The sequence below is a fragment of the Stylophora pistillata genome, chromosome 10, assembly GCF_964205215.1.
Source record: "Stylophora pistillata chromosome 10, jaStyPist1.2, whole genome shotgun sequence".
NCBI classification, from domain to species: Eukaryota; Metazoa; Cnidaria; class Anthozoa; order Scleractinia; family Pocilloporidae; genus Stylophora; species Stylophora pistillata.
The window spans coordinates 22,846,162-22,859,929 of NC_142528.1; the positions used below are offsets into that span (position 1 = coordinate 22,846,162).

Consider the following 13,768-nt stretch of genomic DNA (forward strand, 5'->3'; position numbering starts at 1 on the left):
CGCCATTTTGTATTTTTTATGGAAAATCAGGATCCAGGTGTTCAAGAATTTGGGATCACGGATCAAGTATCACGGAGAAATAAACGAAAATGAATAACTGACAAATAAAAGGAAGGTAATAAATGATAAACGCATACATTTATTAAATGATAATTTTTCGCGAGGATTTGATTAAAAAATTCACTTGTTTGTATATTTTTTGTGGGATAATTTAGTAATCTTGGACATGGATCTCTTCAAAACTCATCAAGAGTTTTTCTCGTATGTTCGCTAGCCGATGAGAATTATGCCGGACTGACAAAAACGAGAGTATATATGTTCAAAGAAACTTTTAAAATTGGAATCTTGAAACAGAAACACGATTCAACCCAAGCTCTCACCCAAAGAACCACTCATTATTCCTCGCCCGGGCCGGGAGGGAGGGGGGGTGTTCAGGGGATTTTGGGAGAATCCCTTGCTTTTTAGGGGGACAGGAAAGGAGGTCGGCCGTCGCTAATAGAGTATAAAGCGGGAGAAGAAAACTGACTGCCAATGAAGGGGGTCATCAGAATACTACAGAGCCTTGGGGGGATCTGGTAACTTTTATTATGTCACAACTAAAATCTTCTTACCCCTTGCGACCCCTTCCGACCCCTCTCCACCCCCCACCCAGCGCAAACCAATAATCAGTCCCCAAACTCATCACCAAAAAGCGCAACGTGCTTCATATGCTTGCTAACGAAATGTTTTCGGTCGTTAAAAGTCACTTTTGGTTAAATTAGCTTAGGTATAATACTTTGTATGAACAAAGAAACACTTGTTTTGTGCTGTCATTAGATAAATTGGTCCCAAAAACATTCAGTTTAAAATTTCCAGCTTTTGGCAACTCACATGTTATAACAGTCATCTTGTCAGCGGTTTCCACCGGGCACGAGTTGCCGATCTGCTTATTGTGCTCATCAAACAACCATGGCTTAATAGAGATGCCGTGAGGATTAGAAAATGTGACCTTCACTTGTCTGTCACGTGAAACGATGTTCTCCAACTGATCCACCAGTTCTAGTCCCCAATCCTTGAACTCGTCCTTCAGGTATGGAAAGCCTGGGTTTGAGCTAGGTGCTTGATCAGACTTGATCATAAATGTCGCTAAATATTCATTGTCTTTGCTCTCAGGTTTTTTGCCAAATACGTTCAGCTGAAAAATGCCGGCTTCAGGCGCATGAGCAAGAATTGTGCCAACACCCTCCGCTGTGTTACTGGAGCATAGACTGTTGTCAAGATGTTGTTTGTCTTTCATCAAATACCCAACAACTGATACATTATCCGGGGTCTCAAGCTTAACGGACGCTCGTCCATCCGGGGCATAAATATTCTGCTGAGGCTCCTTGAGCTCCAGGCCCCACAATACAAAGCTGTCCGACAATCTCGGAAAGCCTGGCGCAGGTTCTACACCAGCAAGAGCATTTATGTAATAGGTACACACGAAAGTATCTGACTTTCTCTCACCAAAATACTTGGCAAACACTTTCAAGGTGTACTCGCCTGGATGTGGGCAATGCACCATGACTCGGAAACCACTCTCTGTCTTTTCTGAGAGACAAAACGAATATCCACCGAAGTCTTTTTTGAATCGTTTCCCCTCTCCCACAAGGTCAAGCTGTCCAACGATGTGAGAAATTTGAATGTTGTAGTTCTGTAATGAGATGTAAGCCTTTCCGTCGTCGGATACAATGTTCTCGAGTGGATGATCGAGGTTGAATCCTGCTTCATAAAACTCACCTCCCAATTGCGGGAATCCCCCTCGATTTTTCTCAACTCCTTTCTTAGCGTGGATGATGTATTCTATTCCACCATGCCACTTTGTATTGGACACCTCGTCTCTGATGTACAAATTCAACTTGTACTTTCCAGGAGCGGGGAACTGTGCTTTAAGCTTGACTTGGTTCACTCCACAAGGTAGAATCTGTGTCCATCTTCTTCCTTCGTATTCTTTCCCTGAGATGTTCTTCAGATCACCTCGCAGCATCTTCAGCGATGGAGAGTAGAACATCATTTCGATGTGATCTGTATCGTCAATACTGTACATGCTTTCCTTGTGACTGAGAATTTCCAATCCCATCTGGTGAATTCTTCCAGAAGGCACAACCAGCTTCTCAAATTCTTCCTTGCTGATGGGTACATCAAGGAGCTGCCATTGTTGGTCGGATGGGTAATGGCTGCATATAGCATATTCGGGGTCCATCAGGAACATGGACACGTCTGGGCTGCGGTGGAACATCAAATCAGCTCCCAGGTAACCAGCGCCCCATGTAGGCTCAGAAATGAACCACTCACCGTTGACTTGAACTCCATTCCACGCATGATTTGTTTCTTTAATCTGCTGGCCGGGCTCGAAGCCGTAACCCTTGGCGTAACCCGTGATGATATGTACCTGTAGACCGGCGGCTTTACCAAGTGCTTCGAAAAGATTCGCATAACCAGCGCACACTGATGTTTTATGGCGTAGAACGCTAGCGGCATCGCAACTCTTTTTCTCGGTCCTTCCAAAGAAGCCATCCACATCGTATGCAACGTTGAAACTCAGCCATCGAAAAATCGCGTAAGCTTTGTTCCTGTGTCCCTCCCAGCGACTGGTCAGGTACGAACTCAATTTTTCGACGCTTTCAGTTTGATACTCTGGTGTCGCCAATACGTGTGCATCGATCTGCTTCTCGACCCCTGTGCGCTGTCGAAATTTTGCCAGTCGAATCTTGGCAAGAAATCGGCGCATGCTCGTTTGGATGAAAGCGATTGTTCGAGGATTGATATTCGCTGCCTCCTCAATGATGCCCACATCTGTGTGAGGAAACACACTGGACGGTCGAGCAAACATGCCATGTCTTTGTTTACACGTAAAATAACGGAAGCCTTGAAATGACCCATCATTTCCTTGTGGGTGTTTCCGATCCAACTCAATTCCTATCCAGTCACCATCGCCTAGATCGCTGAGACTTCCGATGAACTTCACACTACCTGTGTATCCAGTAACATGAACTCGGTCACCGATGGAAAATATCGGATTAGCAACGCTTTCTGAAATCGTGGCTTTATGAGATGTGATTCGCGGCTCGTCGCCGAGAGAGTTCGGCTTTGATTCAACGTTTTCGTTTACTGCGGGTTTAACCGGTTTACTTTGGCCCTCATCTGTCAATATGACAGCAGTTTCGACGGATTTCGACGATCCGCATCCCATCGTTGCCGCAGGTTAAGTTGTTTAGCAAATATTTAGTTTTACGTGCTTGAGAGCACCTACTAATTGCAGTGAAAAGAAGTTCTTGATACGACCATGCGATAACCAATGGGAACACAATAACACCACGTTGCTAACAACAAATGGATTAGCCAAGATAATTTAATAGCGAATCTTAATGAAGAAAATAATCCCTGGAGTTTTTCTTTTTCTTCCAAAATGTGAAAAACAAAAAACAAAGCGGAAATTTGGCCACCTGCAAGTAATTACTGTTTCTCAAAACAAGAATTGATGTTTTCATAAATCAGTTTAGAGGTACGATTCAACGACTGAGGTTTTAATCCTTCACCGAAAGAGTCAAGTTGTTCGAATAAATTATCGCTAATAACTTTGCCTCACACAAGCTAAAGCAATCATGGAGCTGACGCTCTGGAAAAAGTAGTCAAAACTTAAATCTTCGTCAGACGGTATCTATTTCAAGTAAAATAAAGTCCCGAAAAATAGAATAAATAATGTAGTGGGGTTCTTTCAGAGGATTAAAGCGAAATCGTTATCATACTGGCAACAAATGATTAGGACCCATTCTTCTTCAAAACGATAACGAAGTACTTCAAAGTTTAATAGAGATAAGGATTGTTTTGATTTCAAATACTGTTATTTCAAAACACGATGAAGAATATTTAAGAAAGTCTATTAAAACGCCGATAACTGAAGAAAAAATGTATTTACCGTCTCTCCTTTCACGGCGCAATGGTTATTTAACGATCGGTCTTTGTCAGCTAAATTGTTCGTGTTTGTCTCTGAAAAATTATTTTAACATACCAAACGAATTAGTTCGATTCGATGTTTATCTTCTCTTACCACCTTTTAACAAACACTATCTAAACACATAAGATATTGTCCTGACGAGATCGTAAACACTCTTCTAACAACTTGTAACCAGGCCCATAAGACTTGTAACCAGGCCCATAGCCAGTAAGAGGGGAATCGAGGGACTTGCCTCGGTTGAAATTTCTTAATTTTTTTTCGCCTCGTTTATGTCTTGGGAAAAGGGCGAATTCTGCCTTCATTAAAATCCGATTAAAAAAGATAATTTACTAGTCCAATATTTGATTGACAGCGCAGTGTTGGCTATTGTCAGAATCACAAATTCGATTGTAAAAGTTCGATTCTATGGCATCTTTTAAAATAGCCAAATAGTGCCTCGGTTGGAAATTTTTTCTGGCTATGGGCCCGGTAACGAAATAATTTAACTTGACCTGCAAATGAAAATCAAGCAAAGAAATGACCTTCGTGGGTGAACTGCAATTCCAGCAATTTCAGAAAAGAAGCCTGAAAAAATTCAGGCTTCGACAGGATTCAAATCCGTGCCTCTCAGATACTAGTTGGCCGTTAATCTAGAAAATCTCTGTTTTTCTTGAATTTCAAATTGCAATTTCTTTCTTCCTCTCCCCTTTTTCGTATTATTTTTGTATTCACGCGCAGCGCGCTTGATTTCACAAATTAGCTAATCACGTCGAAGAACTCTAACCTTGACATTGAAAACTGACGTGGACATTTTTCGCGTACTTTTGTTGTTTTTTTTTTCGTTCACGCAAATTTGTTAATTTCGGAGTTTTTTTCATTTTAGCCAAATGTTGTTGTAACAAGTTGAACACATATATTCTACGGAGTTTGGGCTCTGGCCTCTTTTTTCGTATATTTATTTTTTTACTGTCACCACCAACTGAGCTTACATTGGGAGCCTCCAGTCTTCTCTTCTGTTGTTGCTAAAATTGTAGTCCGCGGAGGGGATCATTTCTTTGCTTGTACATTTGAAGGAAAGGTATATTATGGTTTCTACTGCAAGAAATAAACGACTTAGTCTTCAGATTGTCACTATAACGTGTCGCACTGCTTGCACATGGTTATATCTCTGTCATGTTCAATAATACTCTGTGTCATTCACTGAATATCGTCTTCTTTCACTAAACAACATCATGCGTAAAATTCAACATCTTCATTAACATCATCATCGCGCACAAGCATCACTTATCGACATTCCTATAGATCCAAGCAGTGTGCAGGAACTTTGCCATCACTGACCTAGCTAAACGGCCCAGCTTGTCACGAGTCTTCTATAGCACAGTGGTAGAGGGTTCGAAGTAGTATTCGGAAGGTCGTATAGGTTCGACTCCTTTTGGGAGCACGCAGAGTTCTTTTTCTCAGAGTATACCTGTGTCATTCATTTAGTAACATAATTCTTCCTTCAATACTCTGATACTTTCGCAAAACAATCCACTGAGAAAGATAAAAACCCTACTAAGCTTTACTTTCATTTGGCCCTGTTTATTATGATCTACAAGGTGAATGTAACTTAACCTTTTCACTTCCAAGATCTCCTTCATAATTCTCCTTACTGTCTGCTCTTCAATTCGTATGATGTCAGTTTAGAGAATTTTGGTATCGGATCAACCAATAATCCCTTTAGAGAAAATACCAAGAGAAATAAGTAAATGGCGTGATAGTAACAGCAGAGCGCAAACAAGGGAGGTTGGGGTCGGGTTGCCCAGAGAACAGTTCTCATTCCAAGCTCAACCCAAGCCTCCCTCTTTTCTGTACTCCTCTGCTACTATCGCGCTTGGTTGTACTCACCTGAAACAGGCTCAGTGTGAAACCATTCAAATGAAAGCTACTAAGCAGTACGTTCAGGTGGTATGTTTGAGAGGTAACCGCCTCCCGGCTAGCTCAATTGGTTAGAGCAACGGACTGTGTTGTGCGGGAGGTCGAGGTTCGAGCCCCGGCCGGACCAATACTCATAGTCTTAAAATAAGTGATGAGAATTTGCTACCTTTCTAAAATCAAGAAATGGATAGATATTCTAGTCTTCTCGGATAAGGACGAATAAACCGTAGGCCCCGTCTCCTGCAGGGTTAGGGGTAGGGGACGTTAATTTCCCACGCACGAGATTACTGTGTGGTGGATGGTCCTCCCCTGGGTGGGATTTGGCCCTGAAAAGCCCCTCTGGGGAGTGGTCAATTTTTCCCTATGTATGTATGTATTAACCTATGTATGTTGTTACTATGGAGAAAGAGGTTTGTGGATAGGTGAAAGGTATTGAATGATATTATTCCTTGAAACTGCTTATATTATACCATGTCACGGTGGTTCAAACTGGTCCAAACTATTAACCCTTGAACTCCCATGAGTGAGCAAGACTGAATTTCTCCTTACAATATCAATGCAATATCAAGCAGACAAGTGGTGAGAATAAACAAAAAAGTCTATTAGGGGATTATTAGTTATAATATACCAAATTCTCTGAACTAACATTCTAAGAATTGTATAGCAGATGGTAAGGAAAATTCCTAATGAGTGAAAGGGTGAAGCATGCAGATGTCAGATATCCCAAGTATGTGACCAATCACAGAAACGTTTTTAAACAATGATCACTAAAGCTATCTTAAGGTTTTTGTATTTGTGGGGTCAACACTTTTTGCTTTTCTTTTATAAGAGTTTCTGTTGATCTCTTTGGAGCTTACAAAATTGTGCTGAAATATTAACGCACCTTTGCATTTCCATCAGTTCTTACTTATGATCCATTCGAGGACAGACACATACATGATGTCACCATTAACAACATTTTACTTTTTTTTTATCATATAAAACAACTACATTTGTTTAATATTTGTTAAATACATCAAGAGGCATTTTAAAAGCCAAGGGCATTGCCTTAGGTTAGGTGAGAAACATAAGAGACTGCTAGATTATCAAGGATGGAAAAGAGAAACACAAATTAAAAAAAAAAAAAAAAAACAACTTCAAAAGATTGGGCTGAAATATTTACAATATGCTACATCCTGATGTAAGTCCCTTGAGTTGAAGAAACACATTTACCACACACTTCCATTTTCAGGAACGGTTTTTCTGAGTAAACAAAATTTGTGCAATGACAAGATTGACCCTCTCTCTTATTGAGAAAAGCTCACAACTAAAAGAAAAGTTTTACGTCAATGTCTTCATCTGTTCAACTTTTTCTATGTAAAGATTGTGAAACTCTTTGGCCAAGTAGTAAAATGGGGCTTCCACATTCTCATGGTCTTTCTAGAAAAATAGAAGAAAAAAAAGCTGTTCTAGGGAAACAAAGTTTGAGAATTGAAAGTTGATTGAAAGGATAGTATAGTACTAAGAGAGGAACGATACTTCAGGTTGAAGCTTATGACTGATAGAATCATGGGGAAAATACACACCAAGGCAAGAAGCACTTTATCTGAACAGTGCAAACAGAAAATTCCAAATCACAGCAATTCTTGCTATTAAAATAAAAAATCTTTAAAAATTTGTTCTAAATCATGAATATAAAATTGATAACATTTTCTTGGCTGAAACAATGGCTGGTTAAAGGGGGACTTTGTGAAATTATCTCATAAATGGCTTTTGACTGAGTGTCAGAAGAAAGAAAAATATCCTATAGCATCAGAAAACACAGGCAGCTAAGTTGTGATTGGTTTTAGTTTTACATCTGATTAGCTAAGAGAATGGCACAAGTTTTCTGGACCAATCACCGAGTGAAGTAAAGCAGTCACAGATTACTTTTGACACTCAGTTGAAAATTGCTCTGACTTACTGAAGGATGTTTATGTGAGCTGTGGTATCAATTCCTTGACGTGTAGTTTCATGTTTTAGAGATTTTCCCTTTAAAACTTTCGAATTGGTAAGGAGAATAGTCTATGATGCTTAATTTTCAGCATACAAGAAGACATAACTTACAGCAGAGCACTCAAAGTATTCAAGCCCTTTCGAACTGGCAAGATCTCTCCCTTGTTTTGTTAATATCACCCGTCTTTGTTTCAGGTCTGTTTTGATGGCAACCAGGGCACCTTAAAATCAAATAACAATTTTTTTAGGTTAAGCATTACCATAATGTTGCCTTCCTTTTTTGGCCACCATCTAACAAAAATGTGTTTCTAGTTTTTAAACATTATGTTTCTTGCTTCTTATTTTTCTAATGAGTACAAGAAATTTTCATCTGGTTCAGTTTAACTACAGCTGGTTCCACAAGTTGAGGCTTCCTTTAGTTTGGTAATTGTATGCAAATTTCAGGGTCTCACCTGGCAAATTTTGATTTGCTTTTTTTGCTCGGCATCTCTCATACCACTTGTTACAGGCATTGAATGACTGCTCATTGGTCACGTCATAGCCCACAAGAAACATGTCTGGCTGTGTCCACTGCAGGAACAATAAAACCACATATTAGGGACCTTAAGCAGTCAGGACGGCAATGCCAAGGAAGACTCTGATTAAAAAATGAATTTCTACTCTTAGTTACAATTTCAAAATTGGCTGCAGGAGCTTACTGTCTCATACGGTGCCACAGCTCAACTTCAGCATGACGTATAAAAGTAGCGTTGAGTTCCAAATGAAAATGAAAATAATTTGAGGTCGCGGTTTCGGTTTGCAGACGACACAGATTTTGGCGATTTCACGTTGTTGTTGTTTTGCATAGGACGGCTAAGAAATGTACAAAGTTTCAAAACGCATGTGCTGAGCTATTGTTCGGCCAATTAGATCTCTTGTTTTTCCACATCCTCGTTGCCATCGCTGTCGTGGTTGCTTAAGGTCCCTATTTAGTTGTGATCACTGGAGCATGGAGATCACAGTTGGCAGGGTTGTCAAAATAAGCCAGTAACCTGAGTGTGTATTTCACTCTCTAATATGAAAAAACACGGAAGCATGACATTGATGATCCCCTCAAGCTGCCTACTTTGTGTCACAGTCTAGTAACTCAAAATTGTTTTTAACTAGGTTCAGTCAATACACATACAGCTAGCATGGTCCTATGTGGCCTAAAATTATACCTACAGTACACACATCAATAATAACTTTAAATTTAAAATACAATAAATTGTCTACTTTCATGATTATGTATGGTACCCACATGTTGTAGCACTATGTCAGCAAACATTTCCTTCCCTGCAGAGTCATAAATGTAGAGTTCCTAGAGAAGAACAAACATTCACGTGAACAGTCTGGAATCTCTCTTAACCCTTAACACCCTAACATCAGTATGCATATTCTCCATACTGTTCCCTATACATTTCCTTTGGTGCTGACAAGGAGAATTTATTTAACAATCAAGAGCTCTTAACTGGTGATCATTTCCCTTATTCCTGTCTCCTGCAGGGGTAGGAGACGTTAATTTCCCACGCATGAGATTACTGTGTGGTGGATGTTCTCCCCTGGGGTGGGGTGGGTGGGTATGAAGGCAGCAGGTTAGAAAACTGTAATAGGTTATTGTGCTTCCCTCCTTAAATAAAGTTAAGTCAAGTTAAGTCATTCTAGTGACACTGATGTGAGTTTTAGCAGTGATGTTGTAAGGAGAAATTAGATGCTAGTCACTATTAGGACTCAAAGGTCTAGCTAAAGAAACATTATGTTCTAAAGGATTTCCTAATAAATAGATTTTTCATTGACTTGGGTAAATCCAGACCAGGTGGTTCTCTAATTTGGTTACAAATTTTAGTCTATTAAAATCAATTTCTCCCATAAAAATAAAAAACCTACCACACTGTCAGAAGTCTCTGGGATGTTAACAGACTTAATGCACACTTCCACCCCAGCTGTCTGAAAATAAGTTACGACCAGTTAATTTTAACATGAGGTGAAAAAGATGAACAAAATTTCATTATCTACAATTATGTTAGGGTACAGTCTGTATATGATACAGACTGTAGCTCTATTTTCTGCCTTTAAAAGCACACACAACCCACAATTCCTCTATTCACTCCGACGAAGGGCTAACACTTGAAACATCAGCTTTTATAACTGTATCTGTGGCCAATTTACCATTTCAACTTTGTTGATATATTCAAATTATTTCATTACCCCCACTAATGCAGCGCCAAACAGTTTCTTTAGAAACTGTCAGCCTTTATTCATTTGTATATGATACAGACTGGGCCATATTTTGCAGCTTATCTTAGTTTTCAACCCAGAATCCAGCCGAAAAAAAAAAACAACAAACAATATGGAAGAAAACCAGCCATGGCACACAGGCTTTCCTTCTTCCCTAAAAGAGGATCGGTTATAAAGGGAATTAAGCAGTAAACAGGATGGACTATCCTTGACAGACCTTGTTCCTCGTACCTTACATGCACAATCTTCATAATTTCCATTTGCATTGAGAAATGAATCAATCCCTTGACAAAAATTTCACTCAAATGATCCGTGCAGCACCTGTTCCTTTTCCAACACAATACTTATGCGATTCGTGAAGCGTGTGTAACATCATTATCCCAAGACCAAGTACTTCGAGCCCCAAAATAGCTCAAGAGTTATTAATTCACAAATAAGGCCTACTTGGGGAATAATTTCAGTCTCTCGTGATCAGTTGTTAATCCTCTCTTAACATAAACTGTAGAGAACGCTTACCATTGTATAATTTTTGGGAAAGTGTGTACCATCACTATGAAATGCTTGTGTTAGGGCGCTCTTACCCACACATGGGTCACCTGTAATACAGAAATACAATCTATTTATCGCAGGAATCCGCGCGCAAACTGTCCCTTTCGATGTAGCAAACAGAACAAAATTCCTACGACTACACAGCTTGCTTAACAAATTGATTTGTTACTGATACACCACATCGACATAGAAACGATGACCAACAATATAAACACACGCTTTGAATTAATAAAATGAATATAAAAATACCGGTTAATGTTAGGATAAAGCAAAGCTTCGATAATTAAAAGCTAAATTTATATTCTCACCTGCAAAAATCACTTGTGCCCTAAGAACCACCATTTTGTTTTCTTTGAGCCAGCGGTATGTTTAGCGGAAGTCAACTGGTTACCGGGACGACGTCTGGTAATCAGGAATAGCTGAAGTGACTTTTAGTTTTGGAACCAAACAATCCAGAGTTTACTATGAATTTATTTGCTATAATATCCACTTGAGGTTCGAGATTGTCCACTAAAAAAAAAACTAGGATGGCAAGCATTTATTTGCCTCCGATCGCTCGCAAAAAGAAGGTAGACGGCTACCCACGGTGAGTTTGACTTTGAACGTTTCCTAAATATTTAATCTATTCAGTGTGAAATCTTCTTGGATTCAAAAGGTAAATAGAGCTGTTTGTGGTCTGGTAATAAACCATTCATCTTCAATTTAGAAATTGTTAGTTTTAGATCTCAAGTTGCAGTTGAAAGGAGAGGTAAAGCTTACGAAAAGTCTAATTTTGGCGCAATTGCGCACCTTTTGATTCTCCTCAGTGCTGTACCCAAACAAATCGAGGTTTTTTATTTAGCGTGCAAGGGCCTTTGCTATGAAATCTTAGCGTGACAATAGTTAACAGTCATAGTCACATAAAACGCCTTTAGGTCTTGAAAATATCCTTTTTTAAGGTGAAACTCAGGCTTCATGCCAGTCGTAACTCTATACTGTACTTTGCTATTTTCGCTCATGGCATGCTAATTAATTAAGCTCATTAATTTTGTTTTCTCCATTATTTCGAAATACGGGCTGTAGCTTAGATTTTGTTGTTGGAATAAATTGTGGAAATCTTTTCTCGTTGTTACATGCGTGTCGCAGTTTTAAGGATTGAGAGTCGACTTCATTTTTGTTTTTCCTTTCGATCCAGTAGAATTTTAGATAAATTTCCAGTTGTGTAAAGAAAAGGTTGCTTGACGCGAAAAAATGTTCCAAATTCTTGGATGAGTTCGCGCATATTGGACAGAAAAATTCCTGGCCATATTCTTTCTACCCATATCTTAGTCCTTCACTTGTCTGGAGCAAGTAATGATGAATATAAAAATTATGAAATTGTTAATATATAATGAAATCTAGTAAAAAAGCTATCATAGTTAATGTATAATTAACAATAATGATTATAATTACGAAGATAAGATAATTATGTCTTGAACATAAAAGATAAATGGAGATACTTTTTGATACAAACTCTTCACAAAAATTGGGAAGTAGGTTAAAAGCTGTGGAATAGTTATAATCTTTTAATTTTGATTGCAAGATACTAATAACTATATTTCCACATCTTTTGTGGCACTGATAACCCTTAACACAGTAACATTGGTATTCATGTTCTTCACACTGTTTTCTTTACATTTCTCATGGTACTGACAAAGAGGAGTTGCTAGACAATAAAAGTCTTCCTAAATTGGGTTCACGATTTCCATTATTCTCATGACCTGTGTATTTGATTCAAGAATGGTAGAGCGAGGAGAAATTAGAGGCAGTCACTCTTCAGAGTTAAAGGGTCAATGGTGTGTTATGCCTATGTGTGGGTATGATTTTTGTTTTCAATTTCATGTTTTTTTTCTATTTGCAGTCATGACACCTCCAGGGTTTTTGCTGATCTGCAAGTTAATCATTCACCTGGTCAAACAAGCTATGGTGCACATTATATTGGACATGCAATTTTATCCCCTCGACAGAATAAAATATCAGTGCCAAACAATAAACCTCACCCCGCTAAGGTGACTTTTTTGCGCCAAAATCCACGATTTATTTGTGAGCCAATCTGTTATGTGAAGACCACTGTAGATTCTCCAGTGACATACCCATCATGGTGGCCAGAAGAATTACCAGAAAAATCCACTAGCATCCCTCAAAAAAGCTTTGATTCAACTGCACGTTCAGATTACCGTCCTCCACCACTTTTCCATGAAAGAGTAACTAGGTATAGCAGTAATCTTGCCCTGCAGCTGGTACCAGCAGGGGCTTCTGGAATCCTTCCTCAAGCTGCAGATAAAACAGGACCTACAACACCAAAAGTTGTAGAGAAAATCTCTTATGAACATCAGTTTAACTCAAGATTGGATCCAAGTCAGCCAATAAGAGGGCGCCGACATGGAAGCTTTATATGGAAGGTTGTTTCTGATATTGGGAAAAAAAATAGGAAAGGCAGCAAGCCTGTGGAGTATGCATATGTGGAAGATGAATTGGCACATACAGGGGCTGCCCAATCTACAACAGAAAATGTTGAAAATGGTGAGAAAGCTGTGGAGGTTAATGAACCAGGAGGGACCCCTCCTCCATCTGATGAAAACTGAGTCTTCCTCAAAATTATTAACTTAGAGTTGTGTGAAAAGGCAGAAATCTAAGAGGCAAATATTTGACTGTGTTAAAATGGACTGTATGATATGGTTGTGGCATCTGTAAAGTGAAAAACTTAGTGAAAACTTAATTTGTAGCTAAGATTATTTTATCCCATCCACAACCCTAAATGTTTAAGGAATTATTATTTTTATTTTTATACTTGTTTTTATCAAAACTCATTCTTGTTCCTGCTGTATTTATCAAAAATATAGGATAAATAGTACATTATAATAAAACGTTGTGAATTAGGTTTGGAAAGAGTTAAACTAAATTTTACTAATAGCTCCTAACTTTGAATGACAGACAAAGCTTACTATTAAATATTTTTCCAACACAGGCTTCCTGAAAGACAATCTGATTTGAACATGAAAAATGATGATTTATCACCAGACACATGTATTTGCCAACCTGAGCATATTTTTCTGGGGAGAAAATAACAACCAAAGTTCTTAGGGGTGAAAATTGGAG

General features: G+C 38.9%; 3 protein-coding genes across 4 annotated transcripts; 1 reads left to right on the forward strand and 2 right to left on the reverse strand.

Moving 5' to 3' along the window:
• Nucleotides 1-121: 121 nt before the first annotated feature.
• On the reverse strand, nt 122-3,299 carry LOC111330258 (kyphoscoliosis peptidase-like). Its single transcript, XM_022935085.2, has one exon. It carries the CDS (start codon nt 3,209-3,211, stop codon nt 758-760), a length of 2,454 nt encoding a protein of 817 aa, XP_022790820.2. The 5' UTR covers nt 3,212-3,299; the 3' UTR covers nt 122-757.
• A 3,510-nt stretch (nt 3,300-6,809) lies between these two features.
• On the reverse strand, nt 6,810-11,081 carry LOC111330261 (intraflagellar transport protein 27 homolog). 2 transcript variants are annotated; one of them, XM_088735256.1, is made up of 8 exons: nt 10,960-11,081; nt 10,619-10,698; nt 9,752-9,811; nt 9,126-9,185; nt 8,299-8,416; nt 7,958-8,067; nt 7,438-7,457; nt 6,810-7,291 (listed from the first exon to the last, which is right to left on the reverse strand). In XM_088735256.1, coding segments are annotated over exons 1-8 (483 nt in total). In that variant the 5' UTR covers nt 10,994-11,081; the 3' UTR covers nt 6,810-7,290. The 2 variants fall into 2 exon arrangements, with proteins under 2 accessions (XP_088591382.1, XP_022790824.2); XM_022935089.2 differs by lacking the exon at nt 7,438-7,457.
• Nucleotides 11,082-11,094: 13 nt separating this feature from the next.
• LOC111330260 (ciliary microtubule inner protein 6) lies at nt 11,095-13,639 on the forward strand. Its single transcript, XM_022935087.2, has 2 exons — nt 11,095-11,237; nt 12,531-13,639. Exons 1-2 carry the CDS (start codon nt 11,179-11,181, stop codon nt 13,252-13,254), a joined length of 783 nt encoding a protein of 260 aa, XP_022790822.1. The 5' UTR covers nt 11,095-11,178; the 3' UTR covers nt 13,255-13,639.
• The last annotated feature ends 129 nt before the right edge of the window (nt 13,640-13,768 follow it).

Bases quoted from the DNA above. Each gene is read 5' to 3' on its own strand.
- LOC111330258 (XM_022935085.2), bottom strand. From the start codon at position 3,211: ATGGGATGCGGATCGTCGAAATCCGTCGAAACTGCTGTCATATTGACA.
- LOC111330261 (XM_022935089.2), bottom strand. From the start codon at position 10,993: ATGGTGGTTCTTAGGGCACAAGTGATTTTTGCAG. The intron at 10,699-10,959 runs GTGAGAATATAA...TCTGTATTACAG, and splicing joins GGCACAAGTGATTTTTGCAG to GTGACCCATGTGTGGGTAAG. The intron at 7,292-7,957 runs GTAAGTTATGTC...CTATTTTTCTAG, and splicing joins AATACTTTGAGTGCTCTGCT to AAAGACCATGAGAATGTGGA.
- LOC111330260 (XM_022935087.2), top strand. From the start codon at position 11,179: ATGGCAAGCATTTATTTGCCTCCGATCGCTCGCAAAAAGAAGGTAGAC. The intron at 11,238-12,530 runs GTGAGTTTGACT...TTCTATTTGCAG, and splicing joins AAGGTAGACGGCTACCCACG to TCATGACACCTCCAGGGTTT.